Below are 27,933 nucleotides of genomic sequence, written 5' to 3'. Positions count from 1 at the left end.
GGCGCCTCCAGAGGTGTGATTCATGCCAAAGGTAGGTGCTAGAAATGTAGGCCTTGAAAACTCTGACCTACATTTCTAGCGCCTACCTTTGCTGGATGCACAATTCTCTAAACTGTGCCATCGCATGATTGACATATGATTGGCAGCCGCTTTTAAGGTAGCCACTGACAATGGTGCCGTTTACAGAATTCGGGCCAATATGACTACAAGGAATTCATGGAAATTCAGTCCTGAGCTACCAAGTGTAATAAGTGAATAAAGAAATAAGTGTATGAAAACAGAAGACATGTTATCATAAAAATCATACAAAATTAACTGTTTTTCTGTAGATGTTTTTTAAAGTTTACTTTTTACTAATTTTCAGCAGGGAGAAAAACATTCAGATGTTACCTTGTTAGTAGGACCACGGTATGGTATCAGTCATGTGATAAACACCAAAACTAATCTTGTGGCCCTTCTGGCAGACTTCAGCCATGTGAATAGAATTGAAATGTTTACAGAGGATGAAATCAGTGTGAGAGTTGAACTTCATGTATTAGATGTGAAGGTACGTAAATTTTTAGAAGTACTGCAACAAAAATAAGAAAGCAACCTGCTATTTCCTGCTTGAGGGATAAAATACTTAAAGCATCAACTTTCAAGCACTTCTAGGTTACTTACTAAAGAGTTAGCCAGGATGATGTCACCATGAAAATTCCCTTCACAGCAGGGATAATTCCATAGAGAAGACACTAACATTTATGCAGCAGCTATACGTATAAATGACCTTTATACGGACTTATACATAAGTAAATGCCAATCATCAGTTACATGACAGCATGTGCATTGCAGGTGGGCATCCTTGTGGGCACAGTCTGGACAAACTGAACACATACACAAGTAACATATAGAATACTGTAGATTAGAGGCACATCTCCAAAATCTACGCATGATTATTTTCACCAGTTCTATGACATGCATAAATTCTTGTGCCTAACTGCATAGTTTCATATATTCCATATTTGTTCATATTCTATATTGCTGCATATTCCATATTTGCTCATATTCTATAAAGGAAAGTAGATGCCTGCTTTCTTTTGTAGAGTAAGTGATGCAATGATTAAAGCTACAGCCTTAGCACCCTGAGGTTTCAAACCCACGCTGCTCCTTGTGACCCTAGGCAAGTCACTTAATCCTTTTACCAATCAGGGGACCCGACACGGTCCGTGTTTCGGACAAACCTTCGTCAGGGGTCCATGGTAAAAAAAGGGGGATAACAAAAAAGTCACAAAAAACTGTAGAGTAGCAGCAGAGTATGAGCGACGTCAAAATTCGCCACTGCAATGAGCCGTCGCAGTGGCGAATTTTGACATCGCTCATACTCTGCTGCCACTCTACAGTTTTTTGTGACTTTTTTGTTATCCCCCTTTTTTTTACCATGGACCCCTGACGAAGGTTTGTCCGAAACACGGACCGTGTCGGGTCCCCTGATTGGTAAAAGGGTTTGCATATAATTATTTTGTCACAATAAATTTTGCCTATGTCTTGTACAGATCTGCAGTTTTGTTTTGTTTGCTCTCGGTTGTTTTTTACTGCAGTTTAGGTTGGAACCCTTTTTCTTTGTTAAGTCACTTAATCCACCATTGCCCCAGGTACATTAGATAGATTGTGACAGACAGGGAAAAATGCTTGAGTACCTGAATAATTTCATGTAAACTGTTCTGAGCTCCCTTGAGAAAACTATATAAAAAATTAAATAAATGAATCTACTCACCCCTTTATAGAATTGCCTTCAAAGTTTCATTAAGATAGATGCTGGCATTGTCATCTTGAAGCAGGGACTTTAGACCATTTATTATTCTATTGTCCATTGATTATGGAATTTTGGAAATCAATTTGGAGCCAAATAAATTGCTTATTAGAAAATCATGTGGCATTAACATATGACACAGTATTATTTGGCATGGCAATGAAGGCTAAGAGCCAAATATCCTCTAATAATAATAAACTAATGCTTATTTTGACAGGGTTGCCATACAACAAATAACATATAATTGGAAAAATTGGAATAGACTGAACTTTAGTTTTTGGTGGAATTCAGTATGCCATATTTATAAAATGGAAAGAACATTAGCCATTCAAAAAGGGAATTTTAATAAATTTCAGGATGTGTGGAGGCCATTATCAGAATATTGTAAAGAATAAGTATATATTTTTCTTCCCTGTTTATTACAAATGAAAAATAGGGAGGGGGATTTTATTATTGAAGAAAATGATTTTATGAAATATAAAATGAAGGGAGGGAGGGGGATAAATTTAATTTGATAAAGATCAATTGTAAAATCTCAAGTGAATTATCTATGTTACAATGTTAATATCAATATTGATGTACTTGATGTAAGTTATAAAATGAATAAAGAATAAAAAAAAAAAAGAAATTATATTTTGCCGCTCACAGTATAACTGGGAAGGCTACAGGCATTAATTAGAACACACTGGATTTATTTTAGAAACACCTTCATATGTAAATAGTGGCATTTCAGAAAGTCACTGGTTGGATCAATGAAGGAGGGGTGACTTAGTTGGCCAGCAAAACTTTTTAATGCCAGTTAGCTAAATTTACCTGGATATCCCCATGCACGAAGACAGCTGACATAGATCCAGCCATTTATGATATAACCAGCTAAATGTGAAAAGAACATGCTGCAGCATAAATTTGTTTGAAAACACCAATGAGGAGTATTGCTTTACTGTGTCTTGGAAGGTCTGTTCCTCAACCTCCATTCATACTATCACATATGGCACATATCACTCGTAAATGGCCTTTGAAAAAAATAAGAATAGATATAAAAGTGCACACCATCAGTAGACATATATAGGGACTGGATGGAGCATGGGTGCGGTTTGTAAGTACACATGTAAATTCTGAACTGATTGCAATGCAAAATATAATTAATCTATCCAAGCATGTAAATAAACTGCTAGGGATTATTCATAAAAAAAGGTTTGGACAAGCTCTTAGAGAAAAGTCCATTAAAATTTAGCCTGGTAGATTTGAAGAGCCATTGCTCATTCCTGGATCTAGTTTTTGGGATCTGCCAGGTACTTATGACCCAAATTGTTTTCCAGTGAGGAACAGTAATGTAGAACATTTTTATTGTGCATTAATACACAACATAATTGTGCTTTACTTGAGATCAGGATGTTGACCTTCAATTGACTTAGTCTGGCTTTATGCTCCTATGTGAGCATTTTAATATGAAAAATGGGTTTGGGAGCCAATTTCCCTCATATTTCCCAATCCAGCTTTCATTGCTACCCAATTATTTTCAGAAACACTTCTCACTATGATACAATGGAAGATCAGTTTATTTCAAGGCTATATCTAATGATAGCAGATTAGTCTGTCAATGGTACATGATTAGCACCAGAACTTTTAACATAGGCCGACCCTTGTTTTCCAATAGGTAAGAATATCACCTGTGAAACGGGCATGAGCTGATCAGCTGGAAATGTACATATGAGGGAGTGCTGAAAAGTTCTCAGCCCAACCAACCAATTTCCTAAATTCTGAGCATTATTTTGCTACTGTAGCTGCAAAGAATGTTATCTTATTTTGTTAAGTGCCAATTTGCAGAAACAATGTTCTATGTTTAGATCATCGACTGAACCATATCCATGTCATTCTCTTCTTGGTTTGGCTGAAAACTTTTTAGCACCCCATCATATTCAACCCACAGTGGTCAGTATGGGGTCAATATTCAAAATAATTTAACTGGCCAAAAATAACATAACATAACATTATAGTTATAGACCGCGTTACCAAAATGTTCTACGCGGTTTACAAAAGATTATAAACATTAAACATAATCGTATATTTGAATGAGTCAGCTAGTTAGGTATTTGGAGAAAAGATAGGTTTTTAGCTGTTTTCTAAAATGTCTGTAAGAAACAGCTGCGAGCAACAATGATCAAAATTCTTTTTCATGAGAAGCTGCCTGAGATGCTAAAGAGTGATTTAGGAATTTCTTGCTTTTGCAACCTTTTACAGAAGGGAAATTGAACAGAGCATGATTTTTTTTACTGCATTTGTGTATATCTATGGAAAAACTATTAGCCAGATAAGTAGGGGCTGCACCATATAAAAACTTGTAACAAAAACAGCCCAGCAACCAATGCAATTTGCAATAAAATAATGTAACATGATCGTATTTCTTCAATCTGTAAATCAATCTAACTGCTGTGTTCTGTATCAATGATAATCTCAATAATTCCTTCTTAGTAATTGATAAATAGGCAATATTGTAATAGTCAAGGAGACTCAACAGTGATGACTGGACCAATAATTTAAAGGCTGAAAAGTTAAAATAGAGTCTCACCCCATAACAACACTTTAATAAATAAGTTTGTGCAGCTATAAAAAGGGATAACTCGCATACTGCACTACTTATTTTTTTGATCCTTTGATAGCACAACCTACAAAGATTCAAATTAAGCATCTGGTAGAAGTGACAAAAATCAATCCAGCAGCAGAAGCTGGTGCTAATGAAACTGAACGCGTGAAAGTCACACAACTGACAGCTCAAAATTGTGAGAGACAATCATTTAGATCAGTTTTATTATGTGTTAATACAACATGGTTAGTTTGCTGCGCTCGAGATCAATGAAAAATTATGAAATTTAAACATGAATAATACATGTATTGCTCCTAGCTTGAAGCCCTTCTGTATTAAACAGTTAAGCTGATGGGTCAGATAAAAATAGTATCATTCCAGATGTGGTGATGTGAGCAACATTGATAGCTAGTTACTAACATGCTCTGCTGCATTAGTGTCTTATTATTAACTAGAACCCATTTGCACAAAATGAGACCTGGAGTAAAATAATGTGCATTAACAATGTTAACACATGCTAAAGCAGTAATGCAGGTTAGCAATTCTAGGGGTGAACATATGAATTAATTAGAACACATGGGGGGGCATTTTTGATAGGATGTCTAAGGCTGAATTTGAATGTTTCCCATTTTTGAAACCGGCAAAACCGCTAGATGTCCACATTTCTTTTTCGAAAATCGCTTATTTAGACATCTTGGCTGCCAGGACATCCAGCCTTAGGACACCTAACTTTATTTGCCATTAAACCACAAAAACAACCAAATTCAAAATGTCCAAATCCAGACCATTTGGACATGGTAGAGGCTTGCATTTTAATTGGCTGACCACACAGACATGCCAACAGAGCAGTGGGGCATCTCAGAAGGCACTGCTGTGAACATCACAAAAAGGGTACCAGATGCCCATCTCACCATGACCCCCTTATATTTTATTCTGAGTCCTCCAAACCTACTATGCCCACCTATCACTCCAAAAGCCCTTATGGCTATAGATGGCACCTATATGGCAGTATAGTAAGGTTTTGGTAAGTTTTTGTAGCCTCACAATTTCCACCATAAATGTAGTGTTTAGACTAGCTTATGGGCCTGGGTCCTCCTCTCTGTGGTTCACTAGCCCACTCACCAGGCTACTTAAGACACCTGTGTGCTGCTTTACTAGGCTTTCCCATACCAGGTGCTGCTGTTCTAGAGATAGGTATGTACTGTTTCATTCAGATCGTTGTAGGGTGGGAGGAGGGTCAGTGACCACTGGGGGAGTATGAGGGAGGGTCATTACTGAATTCCTCCAGTGGTCATCTGATCAGTTTGGGTATCTTTTTGGTACTTAGATGCTTTTAAAACATGTCTAGCCCCAGATGTCTAAGTTCCATCTAGGATATCTTGGGTCATGTTTGATTATTGCCCCAAGACATTCAAGTTCTAAGCCTGCGCAAAGCCCACCCAAACGATGCCTTCAGCACGCCCCCCCCCCCCTCGAACTTTAGATGTACAGTGGCTAAGAAGCCTAGCAAGAAGTCCAGAAAAAAAATCGGTACTTGGACGTTTTGGTGAGAAACATCCAAGTGCCGATTTATACTATTTTTTTTTTTTATGTCTTAGTGTTTTGAAAATGCTCCAGAAGTATATTATCCCCTAGAGCTCAGAAAACCAATTACCTTATTCAGATATCCTGTTCTAGAACAATCAAAATGGGTATTCTTGAATTCTAGAAACAGATTGTTGGTTTCCCTGATGATTCCTGCTTAAGCTGTATTGGAGGTCATCAACACACATGTAGATTGTTTTGGAAAGGACAGGCTGAGCAATGTGTAGTGCTACATGGAGGGTCCCCTGGTTCAGGCAGGTTGGCTAGAATTGAGAATTCTATAAAGCAGTGGTTCCCAAACCTGTCCTGGGGGACCCCCAGCCAGTCAGGTTTTCAAGATATCCCTAATGAATATACATGAGAGAGATTTGCATATAATGGAAGTGACAGGTATGCAAATCTCTCTCATGCATATTCATTAGGGATATATTGAAAACCTGACTGGCTGGGGGTCCCCCAGGACAGGTTTGGGAACCATTGCTATAAAGGCAGCAATGCCCAAGATGGGTGGAATTGATTATTGCTTAGGGGTGATACTTGGTGACTGTATTCAGTGCCCATGCTTTCACAGGTCCAGGATGAGGCATGGTGTATACTCCCCCTCCCCACCCGAAGGATCAAATTAAGAACATAAGAATAGCCTTACTGGATCAGACCAAGGCTCCATCAAGCCCAGTAGCCCGTTCTCACGGTGGCCAATCCAGGTCCCTAGTTCCTGGCCAAAACCCAAGGAGTAGCAACATAAAGAACTACTTTTTAGTCCCATGTATTTGATTTACTAACTTAGATCAGTGAGCCAGAGGGCAAATCAGAGCAGATTAAACTACTTATTGGACCTAAATGACCATCTTATCACCCAGACATCCCTGCATTTTCTGTGATGTGGCATGTTGATAATAACTGGAGGTAACACTGCAGTGACATTTCTTTGGATTGAAAGTCCTTTGTTGTAAAGGGTGAGGGGGGAAAACCATATCTCAGGTAGGAATTAGAGCACTTATTCTTGTAAGTCATTATTATCTATGTAATAGGCAACTGTGGCAAAAACATGAAAAAGGAAAATGCAATGAAGAGTGCATAGGATGAAGGCAGAAATTGGGGGGGGGGGGAATAACCACCAAAACAGACATTAGAAAATAAGCCTAGATGCAAATTAAGGAGGACACTGAAATTAAACTGAAATACAGAGAAAATATAGGGCTCCTTTTACAAAGCTGTGGTAGCGAATTCCCGGCACAGCAAATGTGACAAAGCCCATAGGAATTGAATAGACTTTGTTGCATTTGTCACAAAGGAATTGCTACCGTTAAATAAAAACCAAACAAACCTTCAATTGGTGATTTTTAGCAAACATTTAAAAAAAAATAGATCATATTTAACTAAAATAATGTTATTTCCTTGCAGCCTATCATCTTGCTCATGGAATCATCAGATGCAATGAACCTTGCCTGCTTAACAGCAGGGTATTACAGATTACTGGTTGATTCAAGACGTTCAATATTTAACATGGCCAACAATAAAAATCCAGGAAGCAGAGACCTAGGTATAGAATTTCTACCATAACATTTTTACAGAAGTTTCCATTACAATATGCACTGCTCATCTTAATATTCCTTAATTGAGAATTTAAACTGTAATAGTATACTAATAGCATTGTATTATGAAATATGTATTTAATTCATTATAATCTGTACTCTACATTTCAGTAATTGACATATACCATTTGTTACTTTTAAATTGTAACAATAGGAATCCCTTGAGCTAGATATAAGTTCTAAGCAAAAGTAGGGCAAAAACATAGGCCCGGATGCTATAAATGGTGTCATTGTCGGCCACCTAAAAAAATGGCCTCCGATCGCATGTCAGTCATTTATAGAATCGCAGCTTCTTGAAAGGAAGGCACCAGAAATTTAAGCCAGGGTTTTCAAGGCCTGCATTTCCTACACCTACCTTTCACATAAATCGCAGCTACGGAGGCACTTTACAATGCCTAACACCACTTCCAGCATTAGCTATGCTTAAAGTGGCATTAGGCGTTGTAAAGTGTCTCAAAAGCCGCGATGCAGGTGCCATTTTATTAAAAAAAGAAATGATATTTATTGTTTTTAAATGGTGTTCTGGTAGGGTGCCTACTGGTGCTTAACCTAAGGCAAAGTAAACTCCACAGAGAACCCACGGGTACAAAACAGTACAAAAGGAAGTGGGAACGGACAATGAGCACTCTACTGAAGAACACTGATGTAAAACCAACTTGTTTACTTCAGAAAAGGACACAAGCAGAAGCTGTGGACCTGACACAGCACAGTGTTTCGGGATCTGTATCAGGGGTCACTAAACATAAAAACATAACACAACATGTTAAAACACATCATATAAAAATTAAAAAAAATTTTTAAAAAAATTTCCTAAGCCATACAAGTAAATAAATACCAGAGACCAATCAATACATATACATATAATGAATGATACATATATCAAAGATATATATATGTGACAAACAAAACATATGATAATGTTTATACAAATACCTAAAAAAGGAACCAAACCTGTGGCGTATATGTTCATAGATGACAGGTCTTGGATAAAACAAAGCTGTGTAGTAAAAATATGGAAATAGGACCATCAAAATACCATATATCATCAGGAGAAAAACTCTAAAAACTACAGCATAACATAATATTTACTTAAGACAATAAAAGAGTGCAAAACATGTAGCTGCGTGAACAAACTTCAAAAGCTATTTGATTGAAAGAACAAGTTTTGTAACAAGCTAGCAACCATATAGGATGTTAATGCAGAAAATCTCAAGTGTAACATTTCATGCATTGTAAATCCTGAACGTAAGAAAGAGGAAGGTGAGTATAAAGAGAGATATGAAAAGCCACAGGTAAGGAGATAAAAAGGAGAAAAAGTAGAAAAGAAAAAAGGGGCCAAGAGAAAAGAAGGAAAAAAGAGAGAGAAAAAGAAAGGGAGGAAGAGGGAAGAAAAATCACACCAAAGGAAAAAATAAGCCAAAAGAACACAGAAGAAAATCAGAGGACAACAAAGAAGGAAACTGTCCCATCAGCATAGCTGTAAGGGAAAACCCAAAATGCTAAAAGTGACACCAACAAGGTTAATGATACAGCAAAAACTATTGAAAAAAAAACAGAACATTAACCCAAAGGAAAATAATGTAGAACTATATGAAAGAGCCTGCCATACTGCACAATTAAAAGTGTATAAGGATACTGATACAACTGTGTGGCAGAAAAAACTGTGTGTTCTTCAGTGGAGTGCTCATTGTCCGTTCCCACTTCCTTTTGTACTGCTTAACCTAAGGCACCATTTATAGAATATAGGCCAAAATGCTTAAAGCCTGCAAATCAGTTTCCTTAGACAATTTTGCCAAAGGATTTAATTACCCCCAAATTTATTACATTACATTAGTGATTTCTATTCCGCCATTACCTTGCGGTTCAAGACAGATTACATCCAAATTAAAACAAGAAGTACATTTCAACTTGAAGTAATAGATTAAACGAAGAGATAAAGTTTTAAGGGAGAATTATGGGTTTTAGATAATGTTTGGTAACTAGAAAAATTAGAGAGTACTAAGGGTTTATAGAGTGTTGGATGTTGGGTTAGGATTGTTGTGCTGGATAGGTTTAACGTGTTTTTTGAAGAGTATGGTTTTAATTTCTTTATTGAAGGTTTTGTAATCTGTGGATGAAGCTAACAGAGTGGTGAGTTGTTTGTCCAACTTAGCTGCTTTGGAGGCTATTAGGTTGTCATAAAGTTTTTTTTTTTTGTTTGACATTTTTGGATGGTGGGTAATAGAATAGTGAATGTGTTCTTCTGTGTCTGATTGAGGAGGAATGATTTAGTCTGTCATTCCAGTAAGTTGGGCTTTCTCCATTGATAGCCTTGTAAAGTAAGCAGTAGAATTTGAAGTTCACTCTCGCTTCTATCGGAAGCCAATGCGAGTCATGGTATGCCTCTGTGATATGGTCATTTTTTTTTAGTGAATAGACAAGTCTCAGGGCTGTATTCTGCACCGTCTGCAATTGCTTCATCATGGTCGCGGGACATGGTAGGTATAGTATGTTGCAGTAGTCCAGCATCCCAAGGATTAGAGATTGTACCAGTAGTAGGAATTGCTTCTTTTCAAAGAATGATCGGATTTTTCTCAGATTTCTCATGGTCATGAATGATGTCTTTATTATTTTGTTAATTTGGGGTTGCATGTTACAGCTTCTGTCAATCGTGATTCCAAGCAATTTTAAAGTAGGTTGTATTGGGTATGAAAATGAATTTATTACAAGATTAGTTAACGTTGGAGTTTTGTCATTTTCAAGTAGAATGAAAATGTCAGGGTTACGTTTTAATTTGTGCTTTGTCATCCATATAGCCACTGATTCGAGGGTTCTGTGTATTGTGTTTGCTATGAAGGATTCTGGTCGGTTGAAGGGTAGAAGAATAGTGATGTCATCTGCGTAGCTGTATGAAATTATGCCAAGATTATCCAGGTAGTAGCTGAAGGAAGCTATATATATATATTAAATAGAGTAGGTGATAGGGGTGATCCTTCGGGAACTCCGCAGGGGTTGGACCAAGGTTCAGATTTTTCTTGCATTATTTTGACTCTGTAAGTCCTTGATTGTAGGAATCCTTTAAACCATGTAAGTACTTTGCCAGAGATTCCTATTGAGTCAAGAGTTTGTAAAAGCATGTCGTGGTCAACCAAGTCAAAGGTTGCAGAAAGGTCTAATTGTATCAGCAGTATTTTTTTGCCTGTACTGAGGTGTTGTCTTGCAGTGTCCATTAAAGTTCCTAGAAGTGTTTCCGTGTTGTATTTGGCTCGGAAACCTGATTGTGTGGGGTGGAGTATGTTGTGATTCTCTAGGAAAGAGGCTAGAGTTTTGGCTAAGAGACCTTCCTTCAGTTTAAGAAGTGGGAGGAAAATCCAGAGGGAAAAAAAAAATCATACATCCACAGTCTTCTGTTAAAGAGTATCTATAGACATTTGTCTGACAGAGAAAAAGGTTAGAGAACTGACAAAATCTTATGTTTATGTTTATTACATAGTAAACTTGATATATCACTTCCCCCCAAAAAAATTAGAGCTGTTTATAACAATAAAACCAAAATAGAAGGGGAAAACAAAGACATTTAATATCGTATCATAAGTAAAATGAAAGCAGAAAAGGAGAAAAGAGGAAATTGCCTGGTCCTTCAATTTATGGCACAGTTTCCCAGTATCTACCCACCAACCACCAGTGCCAGAATTAAACATTGGCAAAAAAACAAGGAAAAGTAGTAGGCTTTCAACCCAGTCCTAAAATTTCTGAAGTTCATTTCTACTCTAAGGTACCATGCCAGGAAATTCCAGTGTTGCAACCAGGTAGAAAAATGCAGTCTAGCAGGTACTGTCTAGTCTGGCCTTTGCCAGGTGAGAAATTGTCAAGCAATTTTGAGACTGTGAATATTTTACCTTACCAGGGGTGTAAGGGATTAGAATATCAGACAGGTACTAAGGGAAGCCTTTACAGCAAGCTTTGTGAACCAATATCAGAATTTTGAATTTGATGCAATATGGCAAGCAATGGAATTCCTTGAGTAGGGGAGTGACATGATCATGCTTACATGAAAAAGTAATCAATTTAAGAGTGATAGTCTGAATCAGCTATAAGAAACACAAAAGAGAAAAATAATCTTATTATATAGAGAGTTGCAATAGTCTAGAGCAGGGGTGCCCAACGCGTCAATCGCGATCGACCGGTAGCTCAGGAAGGCAACATGAGTCGATCGCAGAGCCCATCCCGGGCTCTGTGATCGACTCGTGTTGCCGTCCCGATCTAACGGGCCTATCAGCCTTCCTCTCCCCGAAGTCAAAGACGCCGACGCCGGGCATTAGGCTGTTTTTGTCATTTCGGGGGGGAGGGGGTGTGTGGTGGCGTGGCGGCGGCAGCAGCAACAGCCTGAAAAATAAATCATCCTGGCCGTGTCATACTCCAGAACTTCTACCTCTTCCAGCAGCCCTCTCCCTTCTACCTGCTTCCGGCCACACCCCCTGCTCCGCGGCTCTCTTCGGCAACTCAGCAGCAGCGATCGACACAAGCTTCTGACGTTGGGGCCTACCCTCTGCGAGTCCCGCTTGTTTCAACTTCCTTTTTCCACAAAGGCGGGACTCGTAGAGGGAAGGCCTCGATGTCGGCAGCTTGTCTTGATCACTGCTGCTGACGAGTTGCTTAAGAGAGCCGTGGAGCAGGGGGGTTTTGCCAGGTGCAGGTAGAAGGGAGAGGGCCAGATGCAGGACTCGTGGGTGAGGGAGCAGAAGAGAGAGGGAAAGAGAGAGGGGAGGGAAACAAAAGGAAATATTTCATACTGGGCTGGACCGGAGTGGAGGGAGGGTGGAAAGATACTGGCTACAGGGTGCATTAACAAAGGAAAAGGGGGGAAAGCTGAAAATGGAGATAGTGACACAAAGAAGAGAAAGAGTAAGCAGGACCTACTGAATAAGGATAGAGATACAGAGGGGATATGAAGAGGAGGTGAAATAGAGACATAGAAGTAATGCTGAAAAAGTGTGGGGGGGGGAGATAAAGACATTGAAAGGGTAAATGGTGAACATGGGGTAAAGACAAGGACAGAGACAAATGAAGATTCTGAAAAAGTGGTGAGATAGGGATATAGATGAGATGGACACAAAGAAGGGTGATGCTGGAAAATAGGTGGAATGGTAATTCTGACAGACACAGAAGGGAAATGCTGGATCAAGGAGAGATGGGGCTCAGGCTGGATGGAATGAGGAGAAATGCTTTGTTGGCCCGGAACTTCCTCTCCTACGTCAGAATTGACGTCAGGGAGCGGAATGCTGGTCAGCGCGATGCTTCTGCAGGGAAAGCTTGGGACGGCGGTGGTTTGGGGGCTGTTCCCCGATGGCGGTGGCAGCAAACCGAGTGGCTTGGGGGAGGGCATGGAGAAAGAAAGAAAGGGGGCAGACAGGGAGACAGAAAGAAGGGGAAACAGGGAGACAGAAAGAAAAAGTTGGAGGAGAGAATGAGGTCTGGAGGAGAGGAAACATACAGGAGGCTGAAAGAAAGGAAGAAAGATTGGATGCATAGTCAGAAGAAGAAAGTGCAACCAGAGACTCATGAAATCACCAAACAGCAAAGGTAGGAAAAATGATTTTATTTTCAATTTAGTGATCCAAATGTGTCGGTTTTGAGAATTTATATCTGCTGTCTATATTTTGCACTATGGCTCCCTTTTACTAAACCGCAATAGCGTTTTTTTAGTGCAGGGAGCCTATGAGCATTGAGAGCAGCACGAGGTATTCAGCGTAACTCCCTGTGCTAAAACCTACTATTGTGGTTTAGTAAAAAAGGAGGGGGTGTATTTGTCTATTTTTGTATTTTGTTACTGAGGTGACATTGCATAGAGTCATCTGCCGTGACCTCTTTGAAAAAACCCAGAATATGAATAATTAACATTTTCTCTGCCTTTCAGTGTGCTTTGTGTTTTTTAAAAATTTTATTGTTGGTAGATCATTTTGACTTAGTCATTATAAAAGTAGCTCGCAAGCCCATAAAGTGTGGGCACCCCTGGTCTAGAGGATGATCAGCAGTGTAAAAAATAATAGGGCTGATTTGTGAAGTAATGATCTAATGGCTCTAATATTTCTTGATGTTTGAAAACATGACATTATAACTGGCCCTGAAAGAAAACTTGGCCAAAAATAGCATAGTAAAATCTTTAAAGATGACACTAGAGGTAGGTAGCTTGTGACCAAGAAGTACAGGTGAGGTGGTAGGAACTAGTGCTTAGCTTTAAGTGATTACAACTTAGCTAGGAGGCTACAGCTTCAGTTATTTAGAAACAGAAAGTCAAGGCACGTTGTGAAGGTAATGAGTTGAATATCAACTACAAAATTTGACCACTGACCCTCTGTGAGTGAACCAGAAGGGTCAAAAAGATCATGAAAAGATGGAGCAGAATAGGGCAAAGCACTGAGCCCTGAGAGACACCACAAAGCAAAGTATATGATCCTGATACTGAAGAATTAAATGAAATGGTGTACACCCAATCTAATAAGATACATCTACCATAAATCATAAATCAATAGGACAAAAGATGGCAATTTTCCAAACTGTGCAAGTGCACTGACTCACAGGTTTTATGCACCTTTATGGCTTTATGAAAGCTCACAATTTAAATTGACTTTACTTATTTGAGGGGCCCTTTTACTAAAGCTTGGCATGTGCTAATGGAATTAGTGTGTGCTAAATGCTAAAAAGCCCATTTTATACTTATTAGTGAATCATCTCCCCAATTTAAAAGTAATCACTCTTACCCTTTCTATTTTATAATTTCATAATTTTCACCATTCAGTTTCCACTAAGTTGTACAAGTTATTGTTATACTCATTTTTAACCCATTTAACCAGTAAATAGTCAGTATACAACAAATCCCAAGTTATGTACAATGCATCTGGTATAATTCTATACCAGAGTGCATGGTGGGAGCCTATCCCAGAACAGAGCCTACTGTAGATGCTTAGGTTCCATTATAGAATGCTAGAGTAACCCAGTATCAGTTCTCCTAACATTTAGGGCTCCTTTTACTAAGCTGTGTTAGGGCATTAACACGCAGAATAGCGTGCGCTGAAGTGCCCCGCGCACTAGACCTTAATGCCAGCATTGAGCTGGTATTAATTCTAGCCGCATAGTGCACAGTGTAGCACGCAGTAATATCCTGCATGCACCTTTATAAAAGGAGCCCTTAGATACCTGTACTTACCACCTTGCGAGTACCTGAATGTGACATGGGTATATATAAATTGCATTACTCTGTAAGCACAAACCCATGCTCTTCCTCTTTCAGATATGCACTATTTGCAGAATAGTGATTAAGCAGTAAGGAGCTGATTCTGTTAAAGAATGCCTACATTTGTAGGCACCTAGACATGTCCAATCACACCTAAATTCGGGATCAGCGCCTAATTTTTTTTTTAAAATTGGCTTAATCAGCATGATAATTGACCATGCCAGCTTTTAGCTAATCAAAAACAAAAAACATTAAACAATTTAAGAGTTCGATGACGAACTCTTAGGATGCCTAGTGACACCTAAGTGGAGGTGCCGTCCCATGCCTAATGATGCCTATGTTAAAAAGCAAATTAATATATTGCGTTAAGAAAATGTTTAATAGAAGGTGAATGCTCAATCCCTATTAGGAAAGGTATTTTTCAACCATCCATAAAAACCTTCTATTTAGTAATTCTTCCTGACCTCAGAAATGCCACCAGTTGTTCAATAGATTTTCATAACAGCTGGCTTTACGCATCCAATCTTCACTGGGTCATTTTATAATTGGTACTTTATAATTTCGATCAATGTAAGGTAAGTTAAACCATCCATTTTACTAAGGTATATAATATATACGTATGGTTGTACTTAGCTTGAGTGGTAAACAGCTAGGGATCAGCACGCCAACATGTTTCACCCTTAGAGGGTTTCCTCAGGGTTACAATCCCTAAAATCCAGAAAAACAACCTTAGTATTATCAGAACATAATCCTGTTTAAGGTCTAACCCATTCAATCCCCTTCAAATTCTTACCTTGGTTTAAATTATATTCACGACGTTGTCACCCGTTACTTGTTGTCAAGATGGCCGTGGCGTGAAATATAATTTAAACCAAGGTAAGAATTTGAAGGGGATTGAATGGGTTAGACCTTAAACAGGATTATGTTCCGATAATACTAAGGTTGTTTTTCTGAGTTTTAGGGATTGTAGCCCTGAGGAAACCCCCTAAGGGTAAAACATGTTGGCGTGCTGATCCCTACCTGTTTACCACCCAAGCTAAGTACAACCATACATATATATTATATACCTTAGTAAAATGGATGGTTTAACTTACCTTACATTGATCGAAATTATAAAGTACCAATTATAAAATGGCCCAGTGAAGATTGGATGCGTAAAGCCAGCTGTTATGAAAATCTATTGAACAACTGGTGGCATTTCTGAGGGCAGGAAGAATTACTAAATAGAAGGTTTTTATGGATGGTTGAAAAGTATCTTTCCTAATAGGAATTGTATGTTAAAAAGCAAGCATGGTTATGAGTAGAGAAATGGCATGCTTGACTTAGACATCACCAAATTAGGCAAGTTAAAGCTGGCTAAATGGAGCAGCGCCTATGTCTAGGACGCCTAGTGACATCAAAGTCTACTTAACTGCTGCTAGGTGTGATTCTATAAACAGCCATTTTTGATTGACAACTGCCTACAATGTAGGTGCCACTCGGTGCTGTTTATAGAATCTAGCCCTACACACCTACAATTTATGTTCCACTTATAGATTTACCCCCTAAGTACTTATCTAAGCATATATATTGTTTATTGAAAGCTTGTATACCGCTTCTAATAAAGGGGGGGGGTGTCAATTCAGAGCAGTTTATATGAGCTTCTGTAAAGGTGTTACAATTCAGGTGGAGGAGCATAATCAAAAAAATGTCTAAGTCCCCTTTTGGCCAAAGGCCCTAAACGCTGAAAGTAGCAGCAGGGAAAATATCCATTCTCAAAAAAAAAAAAAAATCCAAAATGAGGTTTTTTATGGGAATGGCCTACCGCTACATTCAGCTATTTAAACGCCCAGACCACCACTTTGTCTAAGCCTTCAACACATTACCAACCAAAAAATAGCCTAAGTACCAAACGTCCAAAATAAGAACTTTTAGGCAAAGGAGGGGCCAGTCCTTCACCTAAAAGCTGGATTCTGTAACCGGCATCTGTCAAAAAGTTTCAAGTTTAATTAATTTTAATATATTGACCATTGACGTGCACCTGGCCAGTTTACAATGCTAAAAATGAAAGGTTAAAATTAATTTTTGTAGGGGGGAAATGTGAACATTAAATAGACAATTTACAAATATGAACATGAGCTTGAGGGTAAAGGGGGGAGGAGAAAGTTAATAATTACATCATTAAAAACAAATTAATTAAAGGGAAGAGGGGGGGAGGATAAAACACCAGGAATGGGGATCGCTTCTTAAAAGCAGTTCGTGTTTATTTTGCAGACTGTTGGAAAGGAAATATTTAGACACTATGGTATGCGTCTTGGAATAAGAATGTTTTTAGTTTAGTATTGAATTTGTCGAGTGAATTTTCGAGGCGGAGTTGAGGTGGCATGATGTTCCATAAAATTGGAGCTACAGTGGCAGTTCGGGGGTGGGGCGATTGCGATTGTGGCAGGGGAGATGAGCCATCTCTCCTGCTGCGATCGTTGTGGTGGGGGATGGGCATGTTGCTGGGGCCGCTGAGCTTATTGCGGCAGCCGCAATCAGCTCAACATCCCCTTTTTTGCACTTATGCCTGTTTTGAATTGGTCTAAGTCAAAACGTATAAGTTCCGACTAGGCAACCTGCTCAACTTTTTGGTTATACTTCTGTGCGACTAAGTCTAGGTCGGCCTACCTCCCACCCTTTCCACTCCTCTAAAAACATCTCTTTTCGCTATAGGCATTTAGAGGCAGGGGAAAGGCCTAAGCTGGTTTTAGATATGTCTAAAACCAGCTTTGATTATTGTTACTTGGACGATCTGGCTTGTTGATCTTCCAAGTACCGATTTAGGCCACTTTTTGGACGTGTTTTGTTTTGGGGGTTTTTATTAGTGTTTTCTGAGTTGGTTCTCAATGCAACCCTCTTAAAACATAATCAATCCTCTTTCTTATTTCCGCCTATATTAAATAATCAAGCTACCTGCTTATACATACCTACTTGTACATACCTATATAAAATATATCATATATTTATTTATATTATATATTCTTGTACACACATAAATATATACATGGAGGGGCATAATCGAAAGGGACGTCTAAGTCCATTTGCATCTAAATCGCAAGTCATCCAAAGTGAAAAAAACAGTCTAGGACACATTTTCAAAAAATACATCCAAAATTTTTTTTGCTTCAAAAATCGTCTAATTATACGTCCTGCCAATCTGATCGTCCAAGCCGCTAAATCGTCCATCTTTATACCACATTTTCGTCCAACTTTTCGTCCAAGTGAAAAATGCCTAGAACAAGCTCTGTTGGACATGGGAGGGATCTGCAAAGTGATGGACTGAACACCCAGGCATGGCACCTAAATAGTGGGGTACCTTACAGGTACCGCTGTGAACTTCACAAAAAGAGTGCCATGTCATCATCTCACTACAGCTCCCTTATAGGTCATGGTGAGCCCCCCAAACCACCTCCAGAATCCCCTAGACCCACTTATCTACCACCCCAATAGCCCTTATGACTGCAGGAGCCATTTATATGCCAGAAAAAAAGGGTTTTGGGGGTGTATAGGGAAGTGCACATATTTAAGTATCAATGCAGTGATTACAGGGGCTTATGGGCATGGGTCCTTCTCTCCATGGGTCCCTAACCCACCTAACCAACCCTTAAGATGGCTTAAGCCGCCTCTGTGCTGGACATAAGGCTTTCCTATGCCAGGCGGCCAGGTGATGATGGTCTGGAGGCTGAATTTTAAAGGTGTGATTAATATTTTTATGGGGGGTCGGTCGGTGATCACTACGATAGTGTGTGGGGGTCTGTTTTATGTGTTTGCAGTGCTTATCTGGTTACTTTAGGTGGGTTTTTGTGACTTAGACCATGTTTTAAATGGTCTAAGTCACAACATCCAAGTTCCGTTGATCCTGGGCTGTATAACTTTCAGTTATACATGTTGTATGACTAAGTCTAAGCCGGCCCACATCCGGCCCAACTCCCACCCTCGACACTCCTCCCGAAATGCCCCGTTTAGCTTTGGTTGTTCAGCGGCACTATGAAGGCCTAGGTCGTTTAGAAATATATTGGCCATAAATTTGGAACTAGAGGTTAAAATGTACGGCGTCAGCATCTATGAGACAAACTTGGTTATTTTTATTGCATAGAATTTTTTGGACCCCAGTTCGGTTGCAAAAATTAGATAGCTCTAGATCAACTAGATGCTGGCACTGTCATACTGACATAGGGACTTTAGATCATCTGTTATTTTTTTATCCGCTGATATTTAATTTTTGGAAGTCAATTTGGGGACAAATAAATATAGGCTTAGAATCAGATATTTCATTAACATATGAAGCAATAATTTGTGGTACTATTCTACATATTAAACCTCCCCTTGATAATTTTAAAAGCCGTCTTTTCTTGATTTTAACTGGAATTGCGGTTCAAATGATCACAACAAACTGGAAAAATCATGACAGGTTAAATTATACATTTTGGTGGACAAATGTATATAATACAATTAGATATGAGAGAATGAACGCAGAATGTTTAGGGTTTTTTTAACAAAATATGGAGTCCATTGGCTTTATTTGCTGTTTCACATTAAAAGATAATATATTGCCTTCTGAGTTTTTTCATTACACATCTGGGTTGGGGGGGGTAGGATAGGGAAAGGTACTGAAAATATGGATATTAGTTCTTCATATTAAAGATGTTTAATATTGTAAATATTAATAATTGATGGAAGGGGGTTGGGTATAGCTATGATTCTATAATACTATTTGTTTGAGTTAGTGTATTCTTTGTAATATTTTGCTATTTTCAATTAAATGTATTACACTATTGTAACTTAATAAAATAATAAAAATGTTTAAAAAAAAAAGAAAGAAATACATCCAAAACCTGTTTTTATTATTGGCACTTGGATGAATTTGGGAAATGTTCGTCCAAGTGCCAACTTAGGCCGGTTTTTGGACATTTTTCTCTTTTGATTATGAGCCCCATACTGTATATATATCTACAGTATATTTAGTATCATGTACTGTGTTCATACTACTATTTCAATTTGTGCTTAGTATCTATATCGTGATCTACTGCATGTTCATCTTGGAAGTACTAACTTCCTGATAAATCTAGTTATCTGTGCTATGATTATCGTATCCCCTGTCCCTACTGTGTTTATCCTATAGATGCTCCTAGTGGGGATTAGCCAACTATCTGCTCTTTGTTGCATTATTGGCTATAGTATTCTGTGATGAGCATAGTCTTCATCCTTTTCTTGAACTTTCCGGTGTCCTTTTCTAGTTTTAGGTTGCTAGTATTCTAAACATTTACTTGTGTAACAGGCATATAAGTGTTTGCTCCCAATGTACAGAAATGCAAACTGAGCACAAGACCTACACTGCATGCTTAGGCAGTTGTTACGAGAGACTGCTGAAAAGGTCTCAGCCCAACCAACCAACTGCCTAAATTATGAGCGTTATTTTGCCACTGTAGATGAAAAGAGTGTTATCTTAGTTTGTTAAGTGCCAATTTGCAGAAACAAAATTCTCTGTTTTGACATTGTTTCAGATTATTGATTGAACCATATCCACGTCATGCTCTTGGCTCAGCTGAAAACTTTTCAGCACCCTCCTCATTTAAAAAAAAAGTATTATGTCTCTTGTATAATTCAGATGAAACCTTAAATAACTCCTCAGTACAATACTCCCCTGATATTCGCGGGGGTTCCGTTCCAAGAACCCCTGCGAATATAAAAAAAACGCAAATACGGTTTTTCACCTGGGGAGGCAGGAGAGGGCAGCTGGAGTGCCGGCAAGTGAAGGAAATCACTCACGGTATGCTCCGACCGCTTCTTCCTGCACTAAAGTCAGGCTTTACCAATCAGGAGCTGCTTTGACATGCAGCTCCTGATTGGTGAAGCCCGACTTTAGCACAGGAAGTCCTGGTCGGAGAATACCGCAAATGACCAGGACCATGAACCGCGAATGACCAAGGGAACACTGCATTGTGTGTAGTTTTGCATATGTCACAAAAATGATCTATTTATGAAGTAAATACTTGCTTGTTTGTCTTTTTTGATATCTCAGGAACAGAGAACAGAGGGAAATACGACTTCCATACATCTGACTGGAATTGTTTGCCAAAAAGTAACATCTTTGCTATAGAAGAGGACCAGGAGTCAGAAATGGTATATGCAGATTCCAAACAAAAGCATTCAGTTGACATGGACAGCCCACTGTATCAAAAAGACTACAGGCATTTGTATATAGAAAACACTGGACATGATCAACAGCTGACCCAACCAGGTGATCCTGTAGAAATAGAAAACAGAAGGATAAACCAGCAGACTTTATTGTCAATCTCAGGAATGGATACTACTAATACAGCACAGGACTCTCCAAGGAGTGCAAAGGTATCTTTCATTTTTGAAGATCCCAGCTTAGATATTATTAATCCACAGACATTAGGCTATGAAAGACTATTGGATGATAGCCCAGAAATGCTAGATAAACACAGAGCTCTGTATTTAAGTAACACCAATGACATTAAAGATTTAGAGCTGTCTTCAGATGCTGATAGCATTCAATTTGCTGCTAATGCTGTTTATGCAAATATAAATGAAACTAAAATATTTGAAAATGCAGAAGGGATAGAGGAGCCTTTGCTGCATGATATTTGTTATGCAGAGAACATGGATGATGCAGAGGATGAAGATGAAGCCAGCTGTGAAGAAGATATAGTTATGGGAGAAATGAACAGGACAGCTATTCTTAACATTTCTGGGTCCAGTGATGATATCATCGACTTGACATCACTCCCACCGCCTGAAGGAGATGATAAAGAAGATGACTTTTTGTTACATTCCTTAAACCTGGCTATTGCTGCTCCTCCACCTGGCTTTAGAGATAGCTCGGATGAAGAGGACTCCCCAAACCAGTCACCGCAGGATAAAGAAGATAAGAACCACACTAGTAATCTACTGAAGGATGATATTCCTGTGTCACTTATCGATGCAGTCTCTACAAACACCGAGAAGGCATGTGAGAAAGTGCTAGATGATGCAGTAGTTTCTACTCTTCAAGCACTAGAGGCCTTGGCTGCTTCTGAGGAACACCAAACAGATGATCGTTCAGGTTCTTTCACCATAGTTACATTTATTCATTGAAAATCATCACATTGCATTCCTATGAATCCTTTAACCTTGGAAACCTTCCATTCCATTCATGAGCATCCTATTCCATATCATTTCCTGAAATCACCTTTTTTTTTTTTTCTACATTATGTGATACCTCTTCCTGAAACCAACTCCACAATAAAACTGGAGTATTCTAAACCTTTTGATTATTTAATAACCCCCAATGTTCTTATATATGTTCAAGTGCCTCAGATAAATTCATTAATAAACTCTTATTTTTTATGGCATACAGGTGTAGCAATCTTGAGAGCATACAGCCCCGAGTCATCTTCAGATTCTGGCAATGAAACAAACTCTTCAGAAATGACTGAGAATTCTGAACAGGCCACTGGGCAGAAACAGTCAGAAAGTTCTGCACGCATGTTCTTGACCACTGCCGAAGGCTATCAACCTTTAGTGGAAGAGCAGACAGAATTCCCAATTTCTAAGAGTCAAAGTGGAGGACCACCCATGAAATTCACAGAGCCTTTGGCAAGTCGTCAAGTTATAGAACTGCAATCCAAAGTTGTGCCTTCCAAGCAGATCCTTCATTCGGATAACATGGAAATGGAGCCAGAAACGATGGAAACAAAATCAGTCACTGATTACTTTAGCAAAATGCACTTGGGGTCGTTGTCATATTCTTGCAATAGTAAAAGGAAAAATAAACTTACCAACAGTGATTTGAAAACAACCTTCGACGTCAATGTTGCTGTGCGAAAGCAGGGACTTAAGAAAGCAGAAACAGAGGAAAACTCAAAAGCTAAGTTTGGTATGCCTTCTTTAAGAGACAGTCAATGCATAAGCACTTTTAACTTAGAAAGAACTGCCTTTCGCAAGGACAATCAGAGATGGTATGCTGCTAGTGATGGAGGAGCAATAGATAAATCAGATTCTGAGTCTGGGAATGGGAAGATATTATTGCGGGTTTCTGGACTCGGTAAAACAGAAACTCACAATAAGGAAAACATGGATACAGAAATTGAGGATGGTGGTACTTTGAGACTTACCCAAAATGAAAACTTTTTATCTGACACAACCTGTGCATCTTCAGCCAAAGACTTAAAAGACTCAGAAGACATTGAGCTATCTGCTAATGACCATTCTTCCAAGCTTCCAGAAACTGAACAGAGCATGGGCAGATTCTGTGATTACCATCTGACCAAGCGCATGTCATCTTTGCAAAGTGAAGGCCACTTTTCTCTACAAAGCTCTCAGTGCTCTTCAGTGGATGCAGGATGTAACACAGGCAGTACATGTGCCACGCCAGTTGAGTCACCTCTTTGTACCTCTGATATTAAGCACACTCTCACCGATTCATCAGTAAAAGGTATCTGCTATAATCCCACTGATGAAAGAATGGCCATGCATCCAAATCATGGAACAATGCATAAAGAGCTGCACCAGCAGACTGAATCTGCATGCCATAGGATCACAGTGCCTGCTGTGCATGCAGCAATGAATGTTGAACCCTTGTTTGGCACTTTGAGGGATGGGTGTCATCGGATTCCCAAGATTAAAGAAACTACAGGTACAGCAATAAGGAATGATATTACAAGGGTTTGCTGAAAAGTTCTCAGCCCAATCAAGAAGAGAATGAAACTTACAAGTTATTCCACACTTTTCTTGATACTTTTCATTTAATTTCATATCATTGAAGCAAAAAGTGTTAAGAAAAATGTGGAATAAGGTATATTGTGACCGGGTGTGACCAGACTGTTTGATCTAGGGACCATGCTCTGGACATACTAACCTCGGCAGAGTGTAGATGAGGTATTCGGTAGTTTGGGGTAATCGCAAGAAAAAAGTTCAAAAATAGTCCAGAACTCAAATAAGCAATAAATATAGCATTTATTCAGTTCATCATATAGGCATGGCGTAAAAATCTCAAACAATAAGGGCTTGGTCAATCAAAACCACAGGCACAAAAAGCTTCACTTTCAATTCAGGTTTGGCATAGCAATATCTGTCCTCACTTCACAAAATAATTGCTTTCTGTCCCTGAGTATTTCTTTTCCTTTCTTTGCAGTGTCTGGGCAGACTTAACAACTGTGCCAGTACACTATTCCACACAAAAACTTGCAACTTGAAAATACCTTTTAAACTTTCAGCTCAGTCTCCAAAATTCCACAGTCTTTGCAACTCAGACATTGGAGACTTTCCTTGGGGTTTGACCTCTAGTACCATCCCCCAAGGCATGAGATCCTTTCCTTTCCCGAAAATAAGCTTGAAACAGATCCCACCCGAGACCCCAACTGGTTTGGCCTGTGTTCTCACACTATTGCTGGCCTTCAGGCTTGCTTCCTGCCTGACTGTCTTATTACACAAAACATTCACAATTGTTCCCTTTCACTGCCAGTTTGGTTCACACAAAAATACATTGCTTTGAGCAGCCACTCACTTCAGCAGGTTCTAGCACATCTCCATTTCCTCATAGCTTGACATGCCTGAATAATCCTCCTCCATTTCTATATCACCTGCTTCAGCATACAAAATGTTCTCAGAAGCCTCCCAATCTTGGGCCCCTACCTGTACCTGCTGAAGTAATGGAACTTGCTGCTTCACTGCCCTTGGCTGTAGTGGTCTGACATCCTCAGTTTGGTCAGTAGCTCTGCAACTTTGTGACTGCCTGCTGCTGTTAAGAGCTCCACCCTTTTCTCTGCTTGCTACTCTGTGATTAAGCTTAATTGCAGGCGCCTAGTCTTGGCTGCCTCAGCATACTATGTTTTACTGATCTGGTTTAAACCAGTTCTAGGTTTGCTGGTAACAGAAGCTACTCCAGCCCTGGCTTTGAGTTTTACTTATCCCTGCCTTACTGGGATTTGTAGTTCTACCTGCCTTTCTTTAGCTGGCTTCCTAGGAAAAGATAAATAGGTCCTAGGAGTTTCTGACTCTATTTATGGGCTGTTTCTTAAATTGAAACGACCAGGTCCCAATTTGTATTAGCCTCGTTCTGTTGTCCTGCTGTCACATACACACACAAATGCACATGCCAATATGCCAAGGGATATATCCTTTATTCAGAGTACTGTAACATATATATAGCATTTCACATAGGTCAGTTTTCTCAGCATATGACTTTAGGAAAGACCATATTTGGTAACAGGATACATAAAAGCAACTAGAAAAAGGTAGCAAACATAAAGGGGGGGGGGAATAGTGGGAAGTTTCCATTATAGCATATTATACTGTCTTGTCTAAGGTCTAGCAATGTTTCTTTTGTAAGAAATGTTTCTTATCAAAACACGTCAACTACAGATCAAAATGGGGACACAGAGCTCAGAACACAAAAAGAAAAGACCTTGTGGGTTCTTGGCACAATGATGTTTCAGCAGTTCCTTTTACACAAGCAGGAATAGAAAAACTTACAAAAAATATATGTGCCCCTTCAATCCCCTCTTACGTCATGAAAATGATGTCATAAGTGTACAGCATGAGCTTGGAGGGAGAGATATTCCAGATATGTCCTATGATATATATTTCAATAAGAAGGTGTTTAACCCCTCTTGGGACACCAAGAGCAGCAATATAGATATAGAAACATAGAAGATGACGGCAGATAAGGGTCATAGCCCATCAGGTCTGCCCACTCTACTGACCCACCCCCAAGTCTATTATCCTAGGGATCCCACTCCTGGTGACAGGTTCCCTTGGCTTAACCCTCTAAGGGATCCCACATGGGCATCCCATTTGCTCTTAAATTCTTGCACGCTGTTTGCCTCGATCACTTGCACTGGGAGCTTGTTCCAAGGATCAACCACTCTCTCAATAAACCACAAGCTGCCAGTTACACTCAAACACTTGTAAACAGTTCCTGTCCCAAGAAATTAAAAAGTCAGGATGTGGCGTCTAGGGGTATCAGTCTCTTTAAACTGGTAAGGTCCATACTTGGAAAGAAAGGTGTCTGCATAGACAGGGAGGGACACACCAGCTTGAAAGGAGTTCAGGTATCATCATCCAGCAGCTGAAGCCCAGGGAGGTGAGTCAAAGGAGGACATTGACTTGGTATAAGTACGGAAATGAGAGACAATATGCAGGTATACAATGTTCATAAGAGGACAGGGTGATAAGTTGGTGTGGGTTGCGCACAACTAGTAAGGCATTCAAGAAAGACCATAAGGATATACTCAGTGTAGGACACACAAAAAAGAAAAAAAACATGTCAGAAAGTGTGAATTGAGCATATCCAGTGGGCACCATGGAATCAACACTGTATAGAACCTTTGTCTTAATAATATAACCCCTAACTAAGCAACGCTCAGGCCATGAAAAGATATTGTGCAATTTAGATAGGAAAAAAACAAAAATGCAAAAAATGGGGATAAAAATCTCCAAAACCAGACAGACAACACAGAGATTACATGGCACAAACAAACATAGAGCTCCAGTAGGCCTTAAACTTGCTTTCATCCATCAAGGAGTCAGGGCTGAACTTAAATCTATAAATAAACACAATTATACAAAAGAAAGAAGAAAAACAACATCATAGAACATAGCACTAGCAAAGTAAATTTCCATGTAACACATGGCACAATAATCAATAATCAGAAAAGGCATAATCAAAGGGTCTGGAGTCTAAATGTATGCTTGAACTTCTGAAAGAGAAAACAAACAATTTAGTCAATGGGCTCCATTGCTCTGCCTATTTTATTCATAGGGCATGTCTTCAGTCAAGTCACACAGTCATAAGAGATCATGCAATCAGGGACACAACTGGCTAGTTTGTGCTTTAATCTACAGAAATATGAAGATCTTACTAGGTAAAGCAAGATACAGTGTCCAGGGTTAGGTACAGAGGTAGTATGAAGTATTGCAGTGGCAATGCTAAGAGGAAAAGAAACATTTTAAATCTTAAAGGGCAAGGTCATTTCAAGGTTACTTGAAGCACAACTTTTTCTTGCTGTTTATTTTGTTTCGGTTCAGCAAAAGATTCTTTGTGCCAAAACTGATCCAAGATAGCTATGTATGTATACCAACCAACTGCTAAGAGAGAGAAGAAACATTTTAGAAAAAAGAAAAGTGATAGGGGAAACGCCCCTTGCCAGATACCGGTGGTAAATGCATATTAAAGTAGTAAATGCATATTAAAGTAGTAAATTGCATTTCCACTAGAACATATGAATTAGTGTCAATTCATAGTTGCTTTATACAGTTCCTACCCCAAAGAGCTTACCTAAACAAAAATAACTTGGAACTTTACTCACACCTGCCTATTCCAACTAGAATGTCCCTTATAATAAGGACATAATACATGCACATACTTTCAAACACGTGACACATCCCTGTTTATAAACATACACTATCCTGTCTGCAACTTTCGGCAACTATCGTGCATCTTTGCTACACCAAATTCACATCAGCCACTAGGCAAACCTGAATCTGCAACCTGTCCCAGGTGTCCAACTCAAATTTTGTCCTTCTCCCCTGGTCATTTCTTAACATCACCAATTTCTCTTTCTCTGTATCTTGTCTTGTTTCCCCAGTGCTTTCTTTGACCAAGTTTCCAAGTTAAAAACTCGATTAAATTCCAAATACTAAGTCTTTGACTTTTTTTTTTTTTTTTAAAGCTCCTTTGAATTTATCTAAATGTTGCTAAACCATAAGATTAGGAGAGTTACTCCAGTCCAAGCATGACTGTGTAAAGCCTGAACCAATTCAGAACTCATTAGCATACCTTATTTTTTTATTTTAGGCAAAATACATTGCAATCCCTAAAACCATAATGTGCACAGTGCTGTAACTTTTTGGCAATAATCCTATTCTTAGATATTTTTTTTTCATTCAGGCGCTAGTGTTCGTTTTTCCTGTCACATCAAAATTTAATCTACATAAAAACATACATTACGGTGCACAGTATTTCTGCCACCTTAAATTGGTGCTAGCAAAAGTCACACCCATAGCTTTATAAAAGAATTCTAATGTCTCCTAAAACCAAAAGATAGCCTAAAATTATTAATTCATAAATTGTTTATATAGATCAGAAAACTAGTTCTTGGCTCCTACAACCACAGGTTTACCAAGCTAAGTTATCACACAA

At 39.0% G+C, this 27,933-nt stretch overlaps 1 protein-coding gene across 6 annotated transcripts in view; it reads left to right on the top strand.

Annotated features, from left to right (window-relative positions):
- The window catches only part of FRMPD4 (FERM and PDZ domain containing 4), a 726,784-nt gene that overhangs the window by 678,980 nt on the left and 19,871 nt on the right, over positions 1-27,933 (top strand). For all 6 annotated transcript variants that reach the window (XM_033948887.1, XM_033948890.1, XM_033948886.1 and 3 more), the window contains exons 13-16: positions 365-547; positions 7,362-7,500; positions 20,809-21,855; positions 22,150-23,427. In XM_033948887.1, the coding sequence (XP_033804778.1) occupies positions 365-547; positions 7,362-7,500; positions 20,809-21,855; positions 22,150-23,427 (2,647 nt within the window). The remainder of the gene's footprint in view (positions 1-364; positions 548-7,361; positions 7,501-20,808; positions 21,856-22,149; positions 23,428-27,933) is intronic.

The sequence above is a fragment of the Geotrypetes seraphini genome, chromosome 6 (assembly GCF_902459505.1).
Source record: "Geotrypetes seraphini chromosome 6, aGeoSer1.1, whole genome shotgun sequence".
Lineage (NCBI taxonomy): Eukaryota > Metazoa > Chordata > Amphibia > Gymnophiona > Dermophiidae > Geotrypetes > Geotrypetes seraphini.
This window is presented reverse-complemented; position numbering and strand designations above follow the sequence as displayed.